The sequence below is a fragment of the Podarcis vaucheri genome (assembly GCF_965113315.1).
Source record: "Podarcis vaucheri genome assembly, chromosome: 13".
Taxonomy (NCBI): Eukaryota; Metazoa; Chordata; class Lepidosauria; order Squamata; family Lacertidae; genus Podarcis; species Podarcis vaucheri.
In genome coordinates this window covers 3,611,075-3,631,483 of record NC_138751.1, presented here as the reverse complement: position 1 = coordinate 3,631,483, position 20,409 = coordinate 3,611,075, and the positions used below count along the sequence as shown (strand labels likewise).

General features: G+C 47.2%; 1 protein-coding gene across 2 annotated transcripts; it reads left to right on the top strand.

Moving 5' to 3' along the window:
- Positions 1–2,008: 2,008 nt before the first annotated feature.
- Positions 2,009–13,136, top strand: TMEM95 (transmembrane protein 95). 2 transcript variants are annotated; one of them, XM_082197891.1, is made up of 7 exons: positions 2,013–2,473; positions 3,537–3,593; positions 3,767–3,847; positions 6,333–6,353; positions 10,854–10,934; positions 11,600–11,687; positions 12,435–13,136. In XM_082197891.1, the coding sequence occupies exons 1-7, from the start codon at positions 2,083–2,085 to the stop codon at positions 12,478–12,480; spliced, it is 765 nt and encodes a 254-aa protein (XP_082054017.1). In that variant the 5' UTR covers positions 2,013–2,082; the 3' UTR covers positions 12,481–13,136. The 2 variants fall into 2 exon arrangements, with proteins under 2 accessions (XP_082054016.1, XP_082054017.1); XM_082197890.1 differs by lacking the exons at positions 10,854–10,934; positions 11,600–11,687; positions 12,435–13,136 and having other exon boundaries at positions 2,009–2,473; positions 6,333–6,872.
- The last annotated feature ends 7,273 nt before the right edge of the window (positions 13,137–20,409 follow it).

The following is a 20,409-nucleotide window of genomic DNA, read 5'->3' as shown; positions in this document are numbered from 1 at the left end:
TTGTTGTTGACAAAGGACAGCTGGACATATAAAGAGCCCCATTACCTTCAGTAGCTGAGGGCCTCGTCCAACCTAAATCCAGCCCTGGGTGGATGAGTGGTCAAAGAGGGAAGAGGAGAGGGAAGAGGCAACGGGGCTAAGTGAGTCTAAGTCCAGAAGTGAAGTAGGAGAGTGAGGTGACCAAGGGGCAGAGATGAGTCTGGCTGGCGAAGACCCCAGGGTGTCTCCCCCTCTTGCTGTGACAAGAACCCCCTGCCTGGTCTCCCAGAACCATAAGAGGCATGAAGAGGACAGAGCGTTGAGAGACAAGGTGTTAGTGAAGTCTCAGATTGCTTGGGAAGGACCTGGCCAAGGAGGAGCCGTAGGGAGCTGTGGAAAGGCCCACAACCGCCTCCTAGAGGCAAGATCTACCAAGAAACTGGATTGTTGTTGTTTAGCCGTTTAGTCGTGTCCGCCTCTTCGTGGCCCCCTGGACCAGAGCACGCCAGGCACTCCTGTCTTCCACTGCCTCCAGCAGTTTGGTCAAACTCATGCCAGTAGCTTCAAGAACACTGTCCCACCATCTCGTCCTCCGTCGTCCCCTTCTCCTTGCGCCCTCTATCTTTCCCAACATCAGGGTCTTTTCCAGGGAGTCTTCTCTTCTCAGGAGGTGGCCAAAGTATTGGAGCCTCAGCTGCAGGATCTGTCCTTCCAGTGAGCATGCAGGGCTGATTTCCTTCAGAATGGAGAGGTTTGATCTTCTTGCAGTCCATGGGACTCTCAAGAGTCTCCTCCAGCACCAGAATTCAAAAGCATTGATTCTTCAGCGATCAGCCTTCTTTATGGTCCAGCTCTCACTTCCATACATCACTACTGGGAAACTGGATAGTAGCCATCAATAACCTTTTCCTCCTCCACAAATTTGCCCACTCCTTTTTTTAAAGCCGTCCAAGATGGTGGAAATCTTGTGGGAGGGAGTTCCGCAGTTGACCTTTTCAAGGCACAGAGGATTTTCTTTTCTTTGTCCTTAATCTTGCAGGATGTTGTTCTGGGAATGTTCAGGGTGGCTGGAGAGGATATACTGTTTATTCATATCTTTCCTAACTTGCGCTAGCAAGTTCCTTTACTTAGAGTGCATTCCCCTTTCCGCAGCAGAAAACCTGTTGCAAACTCGCGTGAGTTTCTGAAGACAATACGTAATTCTTGCTTGTCCAGGTTGAAATGCATTTTAATATTTCCCCTTGAATCCCTCCTAAAAGAATAAAGACACCACAGTCTTACTCATAAGCAATAAAAATAAAGTTTACTCACGATCAGGCAGAGCACAGTGTGATCCCTGAAGGCAGGCTTGAGGCCAGTGATGGCCAGACTTGGCCCTCCAGCTGTTTTGGGACTACAACTCCCATCATCCCTAGCTAACAGGACCAGAGGTGAAGGATGATGGGAACTGTAGTCCCCAAACAGCTGGAGGGCCAAGTTTGGCCGTCACTGCTTTAGGCTTAATGTTTCAAACATATAGAAACAGGTTTACCCCATAAGGGAGATTTGCCTAGTGACCGCAGGCTAGCAGTGCAGCAGTTCACAGGACGAAAGGAAGATGGAGAAGAGGGATAGGAGAAGCATGTCTTGGCCTTTGACTGGGTCTGACAAGGTCATGCCCACCCACTAGTCACATGCAAAAGGAAGGATGCTCCAGGCCAGGGGGAACAGGAAGTTTAGAACGGGTTGGACCAAACATCCATCGCTCGTCCACTCTAGGAAAACAAGGAATGTTGTACTTGACTGCTCCCAGTGGATCACATAATATAATTGTTACGGAAGATTCAAGGTGTGAAGCTGCTTTGAATTGTGCTCGGAAATGTACTGGGAGCCAATGCAGATCTCTCAGGACTGGTGTTATGTGGTCTCGGCGGCCACTCCCAGTCACCAGTCTTGCTGCCGCATTCTGGATTAGTTGTAGTTTCCGGGTCACCTTCAAAGGTAGCCCCACGTAGAGCACATGGCAGTAGTCCAAGCGAGAGAAGGTCCTGAGAGCTGGAGCTGAACGATGGGGGTGGAGACGCTCCTTCAGGTATACAGGACCGAGGCCATAGTTGTCCCTTTATGAACAGAACCCCCGCCCCAGGACTCTGGAACCGGTTGTCCTGGCGGCAGCTTAGAACCCCGACCCAAAGAACCAAAAGGGTTCTGGAACGTGTTCCGCCAGCCACACCGACAGCTTTTCTGGTGGGTCCACCGATGGCTCTTTCCAAAGTGTTCTCCGCTCCAAGGGCTCTGGGACCGGGCTCTTGGTCACCCGCGACTCTGGCTCTGCTGCTCCTGCTCCTCGCCTGCGAGAGCCCCGAGACGGAGGGGTGCATCCACTGCGGACTCCATTCCAAGAACCTGAAGACCCGCTTTGCCCACCTCTGCGCCCAATACCGAGAGCGTTACCGCCAGGCAAACTGTACCAGTTATCCCTGGGGTAGAGAGTCCTCCCTGGGCTTGGCCTTAGGTAGAGAAAAGGGGGCTCTTCGGGGATGTCTGGAAAAGGGCAGGATTTATTATTATTTAATGGCAATGATTAGAACATCACTGTTATTATTTCTGTACACATTGATGGAACGTCACTGTTAGTATTTCTGTCTGCATTGTGCAACATCACTATTATTAGTTTGGTATGCGTGACCGGAATGCCACTGTTGTTATTTCTGTATGCATCCTATTAGCATAGTCGCTCAGAACAATATTATTAGCGGTAATAATAACAATATATTCTTATGGGTGGCAACAGGGGTAGGGCTCCCTCTATATTTCCCTGTGGGCTATCTCTTTGGGGGGCAGGTGTCCACATGCTGGTGGTGGGTGGGGCCAGAGGGGGGAAAGGGGGCAGAGGAAGAGATAATAATAATAATAATAATAATAATAATAATAATAATAATTTCTAGGTGGTCTGCATTCTAGTTAGGCAAAAGCCTAGAGGTTTCTACCTGCACACAATCACACGTATATAATGCCAGAAGGTTCAGGACAAATGAAAGTGCTTCTCCCTTCATAGTTGACCTGTGGAACTCAATCCCACAAGAAGTAGAGATAGCTGTTAAAAATTAGACAAACTAAGGGGAGATATCACCACAGTTCTTCAGAGGGATTGAGTTTTTCAGAATCCACTGAAGTACTTTCGTAAGCTCGTTATTCCTCGGAGCTGGACCTCAGTGTCTGGGCAGAACGATGGGGGTGGAGACGCTCTTTCAGGTCTACTGGGCCTTTGAGGCTGTTTAGGGCTTTCAAGGTCAGCGCTGACACTTTGAATTGTGCTCGGAAACGTCCTGGGAGCCAGTGTAGGTCTTTCAAGACCGGTGTTATATGGTCTCCCAGTCAGTAGTCTAGCTGCCGCATTCTGGATTAATTGCAGTTTCCGGGTCACCTTCAAAGGTAGCCCCACGTAGAGCGCATGGCAGTAGTCCAAGCGGGAGGTAACCAGAGCATGCGCCACTCTGGAGGGTGCCTGGGGGTGGCAGGTGTTGCAGACCACCGTGGCTCATGCAAGGCTCCCCTTTCTGCCCTCTCACCTGCAGATGACATGTCCCTGGATCTGCTACTGGAAAAAACACACCGAGTCTTTCGTGTTATAGGTAAGGAGCAGTTTGGACTGTGCAGATTTCAGAGGGTGGCCCTCCCTTGGGACGATGGGCGTAAAATGAAGGAAGGGGTGTGTGTGAAAACTCTTGCTTTTGCATCAGTCTAGAGAAGCTGCTGGTGGCGGCAGAAGTGGGATTATCATTCTCTCATCCCTTCTCCCCGCCAGAAATAAACCAGAGCCTCGCTGACTTCCCAAAATTTTGGAACTGGCTTCATGAAGTCAAGATACCACAGCAGAGCAGAGAAGGTACGAGAAAGGATGTTCAGTCTGTATTTGAAAAGTAATTGTGATGATCAAATTACCTTTTTAGGTTTGCAAGAAGTTTTGTGAGGTGAATTATTGGAACTGTTGCAAAAATGAATAAAGGGGAGGATGGTTAGTTAAGATAAATAAAGGCAATATGAATTTAAGAAATGCACAAGAAGTGATAAAAACGGTGGATCATCAGAGGTCCTGATGGAAGTCCAAAAAAGATTGTATAAGTGGTGAAGTTCTGTGGTGTGCATTATAATTTATATGTTAAAATTTATAAATATTATTTATAAAAAAAGAGAGAAAGGATGTTCAGTCTGAAACCCACTCTGTATTGGGACTGGCTCTGAAATTGTTTAAATACATCTCAGTCACAGAACGTGCTGGAAAAACAGAGGTTGCTTCTGGGCATGTGCAAAGTGTGTTTTCCCTCAAACGTGGGGTTTCGCTTATGCTCACGTGCGCGACATCAGGACGTCAAAATATCACACGCATAAATAATAAGTAAATAAATGTTTATTTATACCCCTCCCTCGCCGGCAGGGCTCACAGCGGCTAGCACCAAATATGAATTACAATAAAACGTAATAGAAAAACAATAACCACCACCACCACCAGTTAATTAAGATATGGCTTAAAATGCAGCTTAAAATGCAGCCTCATTTTAGTAGTAGCCCATAAATCAAGACCATAAAGGGAGGAAACATCGGATATTCACCCGAGCCAGCTATCCATACCGGTCCTACATGGGTCAGCAAAAAAGCCAGGGGAAAATTTATATACCAGGGGTCAGAGTGAGTCCAAGCTGAAGGCCAGGCGGAACAGCTCTGTCTTGCAGGCCCTGCGGAAAGATGTCAAGTCCCGCAGGGCCCTAGTCTCTTGGGATAGAGCGTTCCACCAAGTCGGGGCCAGTGCTGAAAAGGCCCTGGTCCTAGTTGAGACCTATCTAACGACCTTGTGACCGGGGACCTCCAAAATGTTGTCATTTGTGGACCTTAAGGTCCTCCGCGGAGCATACCAGGAGAGGCGGTTTTGCTTATGCTCGCGTGCGCGACACCAGGACGTCACAATATCACACGCATGACATTGACCCCTGCAATGCCCACGCAATCTAGCCCCTAACCGTTCCCCTATGAAAAACTTCACCGCACCCCACTGCTGCAGCCCAGTTGCTGAAAGGAGGGAGGCTTTGTCGCCATATCGCACCTCTGCTCAGAGATTTCCCCAATTTGGTACGGGGTGTTGCTCTCAGTATCTAAAACCCTTAACAACATGGGACCCGGTTCACCTGTGAGATTGCCTCGCCCCATAAACACCCCACTTGACCGCTTGGATTGGCAGGACTTTCGCTGTTTCCACATGCTACCCATTCTGCCTTGCCGGGAACCGGATCTTTTGTTGTGGCAGCGCCGACACCTCTGGAACTCCCTGCCACTTGACACCAGGCAGGAGTACCTTCAGCAGTACTCCTCTTGGCGCCTGCTAAAACCACTGTCGCTTAGACAAGCCTGCTCAGACCTGTAGAACGTGGGTGTATGTTTCAATCTGCTCTTCAGTTTATTGCCGGTTTTTAAAAAACTCTTTTCACTGATCATTTCATTGTTTTCTTCTCTTTGCAACCTGATTTGAGGGCATTTTTTTAAAAAAGTGGTGTGTAGATTTTATGAAATGAATGAATGAATGAATCATAATCTCACTCATCTGGGTGGGTAATTTTTCCTCTCAGAATCTGCCCCCTCGGGCAAAGGAGAAATGATCTGAATCAGGCGTGTGGGTGACTAGAAACAGCACTCCCCAGATGGAAAAGCATCCTTCGCTCCAGAAACCTCCAGGGTCCTATCCTGACCTCACAACATAGCTGTCAACCGTCCCTTATTTGGCGGGAAAGTCCCTCATCCCAGCGCCATGTCCCACTGCTGTCCCTCACTGATGATGTCCCTTAAATTTCCTGGGTTTCAAAGGGAGCAGCTCCTCTCCCTCCCTTCTTGCTGGCCAGGGAGGAGGGAGGCTCCAACTGTGTTCTTGGCTGCGTTGCTCACCCAATAAGGAGTCTAAGAACGACTGGGGGGTGGAGCTTGCATGCCTTGTGCCGATCAAATCAGCCGCGTTGCCTGGGGACTCGCCTTTGCTCAGCGCTTCCCAGCGGAGAGGGGACGGTGGTTTCCCTTGCTGCATCCCCTTTGCCGGGTTGCTGCGCTGTGGGAACCACCGCTTGAGGCTTCGTTTGGCTGCTGGCTGGGCTTTCTACCTTTGGCTCAGAAGCTGAACATACCTATGCCCTGAAAATCCCTTATTTTGGCTGCTGATCCCTTATTTTTGAGGCTGCTGGTCCCTTATTTTCAAATCTGTACGTTGACAGCTATGCCTCACAATTTCTAAGGCAGGGACCAGCCCCAGTCCCTGATAGAAGGCTGGGAAAACTAGCTTGCTAGATGACTGAGTGTCTTGCAATAAACCTCTTTTCTCTTTTCTCTTCCAGCGCTGTGCCCTCCGGCTTGCCGTAAGTTCCGGGGATGGGATGGCAGAACGAAAAATACTGGGATCAAGAGCCCCACCTTTATAAAAGATGGGGAAACACCCCCTCCCTTATTACATCCCTTCTCAGTGGTGGCTCCAACCTGGTGGAATGCTCCGTCCCAGGATACCAGGGCCCTGCAGGATTTAACCTCCTTCCGCCAGGCCTGTAAGACAGAGCTATTCTGCCTGGCCTTTAATTTGAATTCAGCCTGATCTTTTATTCCCCTTCCTCCCCTCCCCTTTTATCTTTTATGAAGATCACCCGCTCTGAGACCCCACAGCTAATTCTCCCCTGGTCTCCTCGCTGGCCCAAGTAGGACCAATTCAGCCAGCTGGCCCTGGGGACTATCTAACTGATTTTTTATTGTTATTCATGTTTTTATACTGTATTTTATGCTGCTTTAATAATTAAGTGTTTTAAAGTGTTTTAAATTTGTTGTTAGCCGTTCTGGTTTTTGAACCAGGAAGGGTGGGGTATAAATTATTATTATTATTATTATTATTATTATTATTATTATTATTATTATTACATTGCTCGCCTACCCACCCCTGGCTACATCCATAGAATTGTAGAGTTGGAAGGGGCCAAGGGGTCATCTATTCCAACCCCCTGCAATATCTCAGCTAAAACATCCCTGACAGATGTCCACATTGCTTAAAAGAATATTGGTCTATTATTCAGTTATCTGTGGAAATATCACTATAGCCCGTGCATGGGGTCAAGATTAACATTAATAATAATAACTAATAATAATAATAATTGTGCCTTGGGTCGTTAAGCAATTACAGTGGTCACCTTGGTTCTCAAACTTAATCCGTTCCGGAAGTCCGTTCCAAAACCAAAGCATTCCAAAACCGAGGCGCGCTTTCCCATAGAAAGTAATGCAAAACAGATTAATCTGTTCCAGACTTTATAAAGCAACTCCTAAAACAGCAATTTAACATGAATTTTACTGTCTGACAAAACCATGGATCCATAAAATGAAAGCAATAAACAATGTACAGTGGTACCTAGGGTTAAGTACTTAATTTGTTCCGGAGGTCCATTCTTAACCTGAAACTGTTCTTAACCTGAAGCACCACTTTAGCCAATGGGGCCTCCTGCTGCTGCCGCGCCGCAGGAGCACGATTTCTGTTCTTATCCTGAAGCAAAGTTCTTAACCTGAAGCACTATTTCTGGGTTAGCGGAGTCTGTAACCTGAAGCGTATGTAACCCACTGTACCACTGTACTGCACACACACAATCAATCAATCAATCAATCAATCAATCAATCAGTAGCTGAACTGGGTTCCACACAGTCACAAAAACAAAACAAAAAGCCACAAAAACGCAAAATAAATAGCAAAAACAGACAGATCTCAGCGTAACACTCAAAACGGAAGCGTGGCACTCAAAACGGAGCACGTTTGGCTTCTGAAAAAAGTTCGCAAACCGGAACACTTACTTCCGGGTTTGCAGCGTTTGGGTTCTAACTTGTTTGAGTACCAAGCCGTTTGAGAACCAAGGGACCACTGTAGTTGGTTAGATGAATCCATTAAAAACTGTTAGCAGCCACCAGGAATAGCATCCCGGTTATTTGGGTGACGTGGTTTTAAAAAAATGAGTGTTGTTTTTTAAGCATGTATTAAAAACTGCAGGCAAGAACTGCAGCCTCTCTGAGCCGCGATTCCTGTATTGGAGAATTGCTGCTGCCAACCTGTGTCAACAGCACTAAGCTAGGTGGAACAAGGTTTTCCGATTCAGCATAAGGTGGCTGCCGTCTGGGCTCCTGCAGTGCACCCCGAAGTCCAGGAGGGCGCCTGGTTGGGGAAGTCTGATCTGCTCCCACTGGGCTCCCACTGGACAAAAGGCACTTCTCATCTCCTGAACCTTTGAATCAAAGATGCTGCCGGCCAGGGACCGAACCATAGCTGTCAACCGTCCATTATTTGACGGGAAAGTCCCTTATCCCAGCGCCGTGTCCTGCTGCTGTCCCTTATTGATGATGTCCCTTAAATTTCCCGGGTTTCAAAGGAAGCAGCTCCTCTCCCTCCCTCCCTGCCGGCCAGGGAGGAGGGAGGCTCCAACTGTGTTGCTGGGCTGCGTTGCTCACCCAATAAGGAGTCTGAGAACGACTGGGGGGTGGAGCCTGCATGCCTTGTGCCAATCAAATCGGCCGCGTTGCCTGGGGACTCGCCTTTGCTCAGCGCTTCCCAGCGGAGAGGGGACGGTGGTTTTCCTTGCTGCATCCCCTTTGCCGGGTTGCTGCGCTGTGGGAACCACCGCTTGAGGCTTCGTTTGGCTGCTGGCTGGGATTTCTGCCTTTGGCTCGGAGGGGCTCAGAAGCTGAACATACCTGTGGCCTGAAAATCCCTTATTTTGGCTGCTGATCCCTTATTTTCGAGGCTGCTGGTCCCTTATTTTAAAATCTGTAAACTGACAGCTATGGACTGAACCCAGGCTGCCCCTTCCCTGTGCAAAGCAAGAAGGGCTTGTGGCTAAGCCGGGTTTCCAAAAATTTGGGTCTCCATCTGTTTTGGACTACAACTCCCATCATCCCCAGCTAGTAGGTCCGGTGGTGAGGTTAAGATGGGAGTTGTAGACCCCCAAAACAGTTGCGCAAACTCTGGCTGGCAGAAGGACCCGGAGAACACAGTGCCTGAAAATCAGGGGACGATCCCTACTCGCAAATCAATAGTCAATAGTAACAAAAACTAATCCATTCAAAAGTATGTATTCTGGCAAGGATTACAAACTCAAATAGAGATTACGAAACTCAAACAGAGATTACAAACTCAAACTCATAAAAATACGTATGACACAATAATTCATTACAGAGGTAAGAGTTTACAGATAAGAATTAGAGATAACAGGATACAGTGGTACCTCGGGTTAAGCACTTAATTCGTTCCAGAGGTCCGTTCTTAACCTGAAGCACCACTTTAGCTAATGGGGCCTCCTGCTACTGCCGCGCCGCTGGAGCACGATTTCTGTTCTCATCCTGAAACAAAGTTCTTAACCTGAAGCACTATTTCTGGGTTAGCGGAGTCTGTAACTTGAAGCGTCCGTAACCTGAAGCGTATGTAACCCGAGGTACCATTGTATATTTATCTTCAAACTTACACAACCTTTTAAAAATTAGGTAAGGATGCTTTTGAATTCTGGTGCTGGAGGAGACTCTTGAGAGTCCCATGGACTGCAAGAAGATCCAACCTCTCCAGTCTAAAGGAAATCAGCCCTGAGTGCTCACTGGAAGGACAGATCCTGAAGCTGGGACTCCAAGACTTTGGCCACCTCATGAGAAGAGAAGACTCCCTGGAAAAGACCCTGATGTTGGGAAAGATGGAGGGCACAAGGAGAAGGGGACAACGGAGGACGAGATGGTGGGACAGTGTTCTCGAAGCTACAAACATGAGTCTGACCAAACTGCGGGAGGCAGTGGAAGACAGGAGGGCCTGGCGTGCTCTGGTCCAGGGGGCCACGAAGAGGAGGACACGACTAAACGACTAAACAACAACAACAACAACAACAACAACAACAGCATCTCTACTCATAAACTCTTATTTTTAATACTGTAAAGAATTATTGTGTTATACATATCCTTATGAGTTTGAGTTTGTAATCTCTATTTGAGTTTGTAATCCTTGTTGGAATACGTACTTTTGAATGGATTAGTTTTTGTTACTATTCACTATTGATTTGCCAGTAGGGACCTCTCCCACTATTGAATCTTACATTGGCCTGAGTTCTTGGTGTGCTTTTTTTCTTGGTATATTTAATAACAAGAACTCCAACTTATTTAATGAAAAGCAGAGGATGGCTGCTGCCGCCCAGTGTAGACAGCATGGAGCTTCATGGACCTCAGCTTCTGAGGGAGTCATTCCCAAAGCTGTCAACTTACAGATTTGAAAATAAGGGACCAGCAGCCTCGAAAATAAGGGATCAGCAGCCAAAATAAGGGATTTTCAGGCCACAGGTATGTTCGACTTCTGAGCCCCTCCGAGCCAAAGGCAGAAAGCCCAGCCAGCAGCCAAACGAAGCCTCAAGCAGTGGTTCCCACAGCGCAGCAACCCGGCAAAGGGGATGCAGCAAGGAAAACCACCGTCCCCTCTCCGCTGGGAAGCGCTGAGCAAAGGCGAGTCCCCAGGCAAGGCGGCCGATTTGATTGCCACAAGGCATGCAAGCTCCACTCCCCTGTCGTTCTCAGACTCCTTATTGGGTGAGCAACGCAGCCAAGCAACACAGCTGGAGCCTCCCTCCTCCCTGGCCGGCAGGGAGGGAGGGAGGGAGAGGAGCTGCTTCCTTTGAAACCCGGGGAATTTAAGGGATATCATCAATAAGGGACAGCAGCGGGACACGGCGCTGGGATAAGGGACTGTCCCGCCAAATAAGGGACGGTTGACAGCTATGGTCCTTCCCCTCCGTCAGAGGAGGTGGGGGGTTCTGAGGCCTCTGCCCCGGACTCTCACCTGACCCCCCTTCCCTCCTGACCCCCATTTCCAGAGGGATCAGCCTTGGTGTGGAACTGTACCACTTGCCGGAGAGTAGAGCTGCGCTGCTGGGATATGAAGACCTGTTACCCAGGTGAAGAGTTTCTCTCTCCTTTGCTGCCATAATAAATAAATAAATAAATAAATAAATAAATAAATAAATAAATAAATAATAATTATACCCCGCCGGTCTGGCTGGGTTTCCCCGGCTGCTCTGGGCGGTTCCCAACAGAACACTAAAAATAGAATAAAAACAGAATTAAAAAGCACCCTGTCTCTTATGCAAACCCTCTGGGTGTGCCATTCCCACCCCTCCTTGGCCAGTCCTGGCCCCCTCCCTCCCTCCCCTTTTATTTTCCAGGGTCCACCCTACTTGCCAGTTTTCCAGGGACAGCCCTGGATTGACAGACGCCATCCTGGTTTCTGGTTTGATCCCTGTATGTGCCGCTTTCCCTTAGAACCGGGCACAGGGCCTTCTCGGTGGTGGCGCCTGCCCTGTTGAACTCCCTCCCACCACATGTCAAGGAAATAAAGAACTAGCTGACTTTTAGAAGACACCTGAAGGCAGCCCTGTTTATGGAAGCTTTTAGTGTTTGATGTTTTATCACATCATCATCATCATTATTATTATTATTATTATTATTATTATTATTATTATTATTATTATTATTATTTTGGGAGCCACCCAAGACCTTCCTGGTCTCTTCCAAGCATACCTTCCTCTCCTACGCATTTCTCTCCCTCTCTTTCTCCCCACAGAGGGCGGAGGTCTGGAAAAAATCACCCGGTTAATCTGCTCCATCTCTGGGTCGTGCCTTTTCCTGGGCATCGTCTCTTGTGCTCTCGAGTAAGTGGGGCACCCCATGGAGGAGGATGGAGGGGGCAAAGGGGGAGGGGCATTGCTGATAAGAGAACATCAATTAATGGGATAATGGGCAGTACAGTGGTGCCTTGGTTCTCAAACCTGATCCGTTCCTGCAGTCCGTTCCAAAACCAAAGTGCGTTCCAAAACCGAGGCACAATTTCCCATAGAAAGGAATGCAAAACAGATTAATCCGTTCCAGACTTTTAAAAGCAACCCCTTAAAAAACAGTAATTGAACATGAATTTTACTCTCTAACGAGACCGCCGATCCATAAAATGAAAGCAATAAACACAATGCAAAATAAATAAAGGATGTCTTCACACGGCACATAGTTAGACTGCAGAACTGCCTGCCACAGCCTGGATGGCTTTGAAAAGGGGACAGGGCAAATTCACTGCGCTCCGCAGTTCGAGGCAAAATAAATAGCAACTCCCTGCTGTGGCAGGGAGTTCCGCAGTCTAACCGTGTGCCATGTGAAGACATCCTTCCTTTTCTCTGCCCTGAATCTCCCAGCCAGTGTCTCTGGATGCAACCGTGTGTGTGTGTGTGTGTGTGTGTGTGTGTGTGTTTTCCACACCTGTTTCACGACACCAGAAGCGTCACAACACCACACGCACCCGGCATAGTTTCTGACTGAATCACTCTGCAAAGAAACGAAAAGAGAAGGGGGGAGGGAGTCTGTGCAAACCGGTTTCCCGATGATGAATATTTTCCTTTCCTCTTTGGCAGGTTTTGGCTCCGCGCGAACACGAGAGAAGAGGAGGGGCCGGTATAGGAAAGGGGAGCAAGATGCTTGCAGGCCCCTCCATAATCTCCTCCTTTGCACATGAAGGGGGGGGGGGCGTTGTATAAGAGTCAAAATACGTGAGGCACGAGCTGGAAGAAGCGATTCTGGCGACACCCAACATCGTGCAAGCAATGTTCAGGACACAGAGGTCTTGGCTCTGACTGCGTCCCATAAGCACATGTGCAAAATAACTGCACTTTTTTAAAAAATGCACAGATCTGCATGTAATTCCAAAAAAGCCATTTTTATTCAGTTATATATAGGAAAAAACAGCACATATTCAGCTGCAAACAGGAACACTAGAAAGCGCCGATAATTCCCCCCCCTCCACTGCTATAACTCCCTAGGTGCAAAATTATCCCATGTTATAAAATGTAGATTTATTTATATTCCAGTTCAATCAGCCACAGAGGCACTGCCAGGCTGATTTAAAAGCTCACAGGCAGTGGGTAAGGAAATCAGAGAGCGGGGGGTCTTAAAAAAAAGAAAGAAAGAAACTCTGTTTGTGTTTAAAACGCCCAGTCCATTAAATTATCGCCTGCTTTAACGAGTTCCAGATTGAAGCATATTGGGTTGGGAGGGGGGGAATTTATTTCATTGCCTTTGTTACAAATGTTTTGCCATAAAACCGAACCCTGCCTTGACGAATCTGCCTGGTTTTTTAAATACTTATTCACGCGTTAACCGGTGGAACTCCCTGCCACAGGAGGGCGGCTTTAAAAGAGGATGGGACAAATTCATGGAGGAGGAGAGGGCGATGGCTACTAGCCAATATGTCGATGCTCTGAGAGGGTTCTTGAGGTCGGATCCTGCTCACTGGTTTCCCACGGGTATCCGGTTGCCCCCCCGCCACCCCCATGAGAACAGGGTGCTGGCCAAGATAGGCCTGATCCAGCAACCTCTTCTCCTATTCTGGAAGAACCAGGTGCACAAATATAGGCTGAAGGGCCTGTTGTTGTTCAACGTCTTTATAAATGACTTGGATGAAGGAGTTGAGGGGATGCTTGTCAAATTTGCAGATGACACTGTAATAAATGAAAATCTGCCCTTATTCCCTTATGGGGGACACAAGAACCGTTATAGAGTCCTTTGTAGGTTCTCCATCGGTCGGAGAAAATAACAGAGGCCAACCAGAGAATATTGAGAAGCAAAGCAGCTAGTAAGTTATTGAACTGTTGCAACAAGGTGCCCCCGTCTCACACACCAGGTGTGTCCGCCCTTATATAGACATTTTAAATTCCCCACCCTGGAGTCCAAGACCACCCCCAGACACATCATACCTACATCACAGAAGAGGCGGTCTACAGCAGAAATCTGAGCGCGTTGTTTATTTCCTGTCTGGCAGGTTACCTGTTAATGGTCACTTGATTGGATACCCTGGGGAGCCTGGCCAGTCTTTTGTAATGACAAAAAACAAAAACGCCCTGACGATGCCAGCCTGCCGACGGCTGCCCAGCAAAAGCGAGTTCCGGAATGTACAAGGGGTGTGTCTGAGCATGTGCAAAGGGCTGCTCGCCTGAGCTCGGCTTTTTCCGGGGCTCATGCTCATGCTCTCGGGCTCCTTCGCTGCCCATGTTTTGCAAACCGTTCAGAGCTCATCTGAAGCACCGCTGCGCAACCCCAGGCCGACGTTTGGTGTGTGGGCTCTGGGAAACAGCCAAGCGCTTATGGACTGGCACCCGGCGGCTGGTGGAGAGAAAGAGACGCTGTGAGCCTTGCTAGCGCATGGCGGGTGGAAAGCGGGAGGGTGCCAATGAGATGCTTTGCTGTCAATGCATTACATAACAGGCCCAGTTAATTAGTGTTGCCTCCGCCAATTAAATGCTCAATTTACCAATTTGAAAACCTCTGGGGTTTTTTTTCCTGCACTTTCTCAGATGCAAACCAGTGTGGGTTTCTGGGTTCCTGTCACATCTAGCCAAACCCCCTTCTTCTTCTTCTTCTTCTTCTTCTTCTTCTTCTTCTTCTTCTTCTTCTTCTTCTTTTCTTCTTCTTTGGCGATCCCTCGTAGCCAAGTAAGATTGTCTTCCATAAACACGGTTTTAACAGTGAGTCCGTAAGTGACTATGGAGGCCAATTCTGGATCCACACGTCCTTCCACAGTGGGGAAATTGGTTCCCGGGCGGGAGTTGATCATGGTGTGCATTTGTTAGGAGCTCATCCTACACTCGAGTAGGACCCTGGTAGAGACACATGCCCGACTGGCATGTTCTCTCCCTCCTGGCCGATCATTCGGGAGCTTCAAAAGCTTTCTTCAGCCCGAACATCACAGCGACCGATGCCAACAGACATCAGCACACTTAGGGATCCGCAGAGTCTTCGCAGTTCGTGTGACAGACCTCAGCAACTCAGCATTTTGGCTAATCTACTTTTTTATGGGACGCGGGTGACGTGGGTTAAACCACAGAGCCTAGGACTTGCTGGTCAGAAGGTCGGTGGTTCGAATCCCCGCAATGATGGGGTGAGCTCCTGTTGCTCGGTCCCTGCTCCTGCCAACCTAGCAGTTCGAAAGCACGTCAAAGTGCAAGTAGATCAATAGGCACCGCTCTGGCGGGAAGGTAAAGGGCGTTTCCATGCGCTGCTCTGGTTCGCCAGAAGCGACTTAGTCCTGCTGGCCACATGACCCGGAAGCTGTACACTGGCTCCATCGGCCAGTAAAGCAAGATGAGCGCCGCAACCCCAGAGTCGGCCACGACCGGACCTAATGGTCAGGGTCCCTTTACCTTTACCTTTACCTTTACTCTATTTACATCTAAACACACACGGAGCACTGCAACATGGCTCCCTCTCTCTCTAGCATCAGACAGCAAAGAGAAAAAGAACAAAGGACAATAGTCCCACTTCACGGAACACAGGAACACAAACATCCTGTCTCCGTCACTTCCCAATCTGTGGAGTCAAAACATATGTGAAAGACAACAATCCCATGACTGCGATCACGGAGGAGGAATACTAACAGCCTTCCTCTTAGCACATTTCTCCCTTGCGTTCTGAGTTCGGGTGTCTTCAAAGTCCATGACACCTTTGGTAAAGGCTGTTCTCCAACTGGAGCACTCGCAGGCCAGTGTTTCCCAGTTGTCGGTGTTCATACTCCATTTTTAAAGATTTCCTCTTTTGTTGACCACCAGCATTACGCTTTCCATTTCTAAGTTCGGAATAGAGTAGTTGCTTTGGAAGGCGATCATCCGGCTTCCGCACAACATGATCAGTCCAGTGAAGTTGATGTTGAAGAATCATTGCAAAACAATAATTACCATGTGGTTAGGGTAGATCAACATGTCCACTTATCCCCAGTGTAAAAATGACATATCGGCAAAAGTCGGAATCTGAAAGATAGCTATAGCATGTACACAAAAATCAATTTCAGATTTGAAATCAGCATTGAAAGAACATATAAGAACAGTTGGAAAATTTCATGCAAAAGAAAATGAAAATTTTTTTGTTCCTCAGTATGGTCTGAAGCTCAGTATCAAAAAAACGAAGATCATGGCCACTGGTCCCATCACCTCCTGGCAAATAGAAGGGGAAGAAATGGAGGCAGTGAGAGATTTTACCTTCTTGGGCTCCGTGATTGCTGCAGATGGTGACAGCAGTCACGAAATGAAAAGACGCCTGCTTCTTGGGAGGAAAGCAATGACAAACCTAGACAGCATCTTAAAAAGCAGAGACATCACCTTGCCGACAAAGGTCCGTATAGTTAAAGCTATGGTTTCCCCAGTAGTGATGTATGGAAGTGAGAGCTGGACCATAAAGAAGGCTGATCGCCGAAGAATGGATGCTTTTGAATTCTGGTGCTGGAGGAGACTCTGGAGAGTCCCATGGACTGCAAGAAGATCCAACCTCTCCATTCTGAAGGAAATCAGCCCTGAGTGCTCACTGGAAGGATAGATCCTGAAGCTGAGGCTCCAAGACTTTGGCCACCTCATGAGAAGAGAAGACTCCCTGGAAAAGACCCTGATGTTGGGAAAGACGGAGGGCACAAGGTGAAGCGGACGACGGAGGACGAGATGGTGGGACAGTGTTCTCGAAGCTACCAGCTTGAGTTTGACCAAAGTGCAGGAGGCAGCGGAAGACAGGAGTGCCTGGCGTGCTCTGGTCCAGGGGGTCATGAAGAGGCGGACACAACTAAACAACTAAACAACAACAACAAATACTGTGTATCCCAAGGGAATACATTTTTTTTTGCATACCTCCAACTGTACATAGATATACATGTTATTTTCAATGCCATACATGTCATGTTCAGTGCTATATAAGTCACTTACATTTATACTCATATTGTACTACTTTGGCTATGTGTTGAATAAAATTGCAAATTCTTGCATTAGGAAAAACAAAGATTGTGGTGAAAAGTGAAAAACATGAACTGCAAAAAACCTCTAGAGCTTACAGAACAAAACCAACTTCAGATATGAAATCAGCACGTCGAAATTAGGTTGGAATAACTGCAGGTGTCAATGCAACAAAAATTTTGTTCCCCAGTCTAAGAGTCTTGCCCCCTTCAGGGTCATAGCACTGCAGATATGAATTTCTGGCAGGAATGGTTGCCTGACCTCTTTAAAAACCTCCACCAGGTGTCTGGAGCAGCCGAAAACAAGCTTGCTCCCATCTTCCCTGTGTTAACTGACAACCCTTTGGATATTTGAAGGTGGCATGGAGGAAATAGCAAGCTTGTTGTTTGTTCCTGCTCTGGAGGGCAGGACTCGAACCCGTGGCTTCAAGTTACAGGGACAGAGATTCCGACTGCACATCGATTCATGACTCCATAACTCTTCCAATTAAGATTTCTCTTCTTGTTTCAAAAATTAATCAGGAGGCGGTGGTGGGCTGTTCAAAAGCCTCCCGTGGACACGAGGGGGGGGGGGAAACGCAGGTGACTCGTTTTAATTAAAAGGGCTCTATTTTTAATCTGCAATCAAAGCCTTTTTATTAGCTCATCACACTGATTAAGCAACAGGGAAGCTTTGAGGTTGTCGCTGCAACGCTTGGGGATGTGTTCAGATTATTTTTAAATGCTTTTGAAACACAGAATCTTTATATCTTATTATGATTTATGTGGAAATTGCTCAGTTTGGTTGTGTGTCTTTTTATGTTTTATTTATTGTTTACGGCAACTTTTCTCTTTCACCCTTATTAAAAGGTTCTTTAATTCCTCCTCACTTTCTGCCATCAGTGTTGTGTCATCTGCATATCTGAGGTTGTTGATATTTCTTCTGGCAATCTTAATTCCAGCCCAGCCTTTCGCATGATGAATTCTGCATATAAGTTAAATAAGCAGGGAGACAATATACAGCCTTGCCGTACTCCTTTCCCAATTTGGAACCAATCAGTTGTTCCATATCCAGTTCTAACTGTAGCTTCTTGTCCCACATAGAGATTTCGCAGGAGACAGATGAGGTGATCAGGCACTCCCATTTCTTTAAGAACTTGCCATAGTTTGCTGTGGTCGACACAGTCAAAGGCTTTTGCATAGTCAATGAAGCAGAAGTAGATGTCTTTCTGGAACTCTCTAGCTTTCTCCATAATCCAGCGCATGTTTGCAATTTGGTCTCTGGTTCCTCTGCCTCTTCTAAATCCAGCTTGCACTTCTGGGAGTTCTCGGTCCACATACTGCTTGAGCCTTCCTTGTAGAATCTTAAGCATGACCTTGCTAGCGTGTGAAATGAGTGAAATTGTGCAGTAGTTGGAGCATTCTTTGGCACTGCCCTTCTTTGGGATTGGGATGTAGACTCATCTTCTCCAATCCTCTGGCCACTGCTGAGCTTTCCAAACTTGAGTGTAGCACCTTAACAGCATCATCGTTTAAAATTTTTAATAGTTCAGCTGGAATACCATCGCTTCCACTGGCCTTGTTATTTGCAGTGCTTTCTAAGGCCCATTTGGCTTCAGTCTCCAGGATGTCTGGCTCAAGGTCAGCAACCACACTACCTGGAGTGTACGAGACATCCATATCTTTCTGGTACAATTCTTCTGTGTATTCTTGCCACCTCTTCTTGATGTCTTCTGCTTTTGTTAGGTCCTTACCATCTTTTGCATATCTCCACCCAGCCGTGGGCCTGGAGCCCCCTTTTAATGTGGACCCCCTGGGTTTCTCGCCCTCCCATCAATGCCACCGCTGTTTGCCCCCAGAAAACCCTGGTTTTTTTGCAAGGATCTCAGTCATCTGCCTCATTACTCACCTTTTACGGCTTCCCAGCTGTTTTCGGAGGTGACTAACATAAAGCTCTGGAGGAAATAGACATATCCCAGTGTGGGCAGCTGGGACTCCTGTTTAAGAACCTTTTTTAAAAAAGTAAATAAAATAAATCCTTTGTCAATGTAATGACAATCCCTTGGAAGGGAAAGCTCTGCCGATTTTTGCTCCGCATTGTGTTTTGCATAATATATTCTGCTATTCCACCGCTCAACATCTCCCGTCCTTTCAGAGTTTATGCAGAGGCTGAACATTCTCTCTCTCTCTCTCTCTCTCTCCAATTCAAAACTAATTTATTCGCCCTTCTGTGACTTGGGAGATCTCACCTGCTTTCTTAGCGTATCTGTTCAACTAGCCCCTTGGTGCCTTTAAAAAAAAAAGAATAATGGAATTGTAGATGGAAGGGACCACGAGGGTCATCCAGTCCAATCCCCTGGAATGCAGGGATCTTTTGTTCTACGTGCATCTCGAACCCAAGACCCCGAGATTAAGAGTCTCATGCTCTCCTATATATTTATTTCTCTGGAAGATGAATGCTATACTTTACCTGGTGTAAACAAAACCCTGGCCTTTAACTTATTTTTCTTTTTAAAAAATGATTTAAATGCAGTCAGTGCTTTTTTTCTAGGGGTACGCACACCCCTAAACATTTTGTGAATCTTTGTGCTTTTGTCCATTTACTGTATTTACTGATTTTAACTACAAAATGGTGGTTTTATTGAGTCAAAATGAGAGTACCCCTAAACATTTTTAAAGAAAAAAAAACACTGAGTTGTAATAATAATAATAATAATAATTTATTATTTGGACAGCTTCCAATAGAATATTAAAATACAATAATCTATTAAACATTAAAAGCTTCCCTAAACAGGGCTGAAAATCTGTATTACAGTGGTACCTCGGGTTAAGTACTTAATTCGTTCTGGAGGTCCGTCATTAACCTGAAACTGTTCTTAACCTGAAGCACCACTTTAGCTAATGGGGCCTCCTGCTGCCGCTGGAGCACGATTTCTGTTCTCATCCTGAAGCAAAGTTCTTAACCTGAAGCACTATTTCTGGGTTAGCGGAGTCTGTAACCTGAAGCGTATGTAACCTGAAGCGTATGTAACCCGAGGTACCACTGTACATTCTTAGATTGCAATTACATTTCCTTAATTTCTGAAATGCAGAAATTCAGTGCTTTCTGGACTGGTAGCCCATGGGGTCACAAAGCGTCGGACACGACTAAACAACAACAACAGTCCTGCCTCATAATCCCAGGAGACTAGTCACGTTGGCCTGTCTCTCGGGTCAGAGGTGGTAATGTTTTGGCGGTAGACTGCGGAACTCCTTGCCACCAACCTGGATGGTGCAAAAAGAGGTTCGTGAAGGGGAGAGGGCTATCGGTGGCCGTTAGCCATGTTGGTGCTCTGCTTCCAAGGCCAGTTGTTGGAAACCACAGGAGGGGAGAGTGTCGGTCTTGTGTTTGAATCCTGCTTGTGGGTTCCTCAGCTGGTCGGGCCCTGTGAGCTCAGGTCGCTGGACATGATGGGCCACCACACTGATCCTGCTGTGCTCGTCGGATGGTCTCAAGCTCTTTGGCAATCCCTCGTAGCCGAGTAAGATGGTCTTCCATAAACACGGTTTTAACAATGAGTCCGTAAGTGACTGTGGAGGCCAATTCTGGATCCACACGTCCTTCCACAGTGGGGACATTGGTTTCTGGATGGGAGTTGATCATGGTG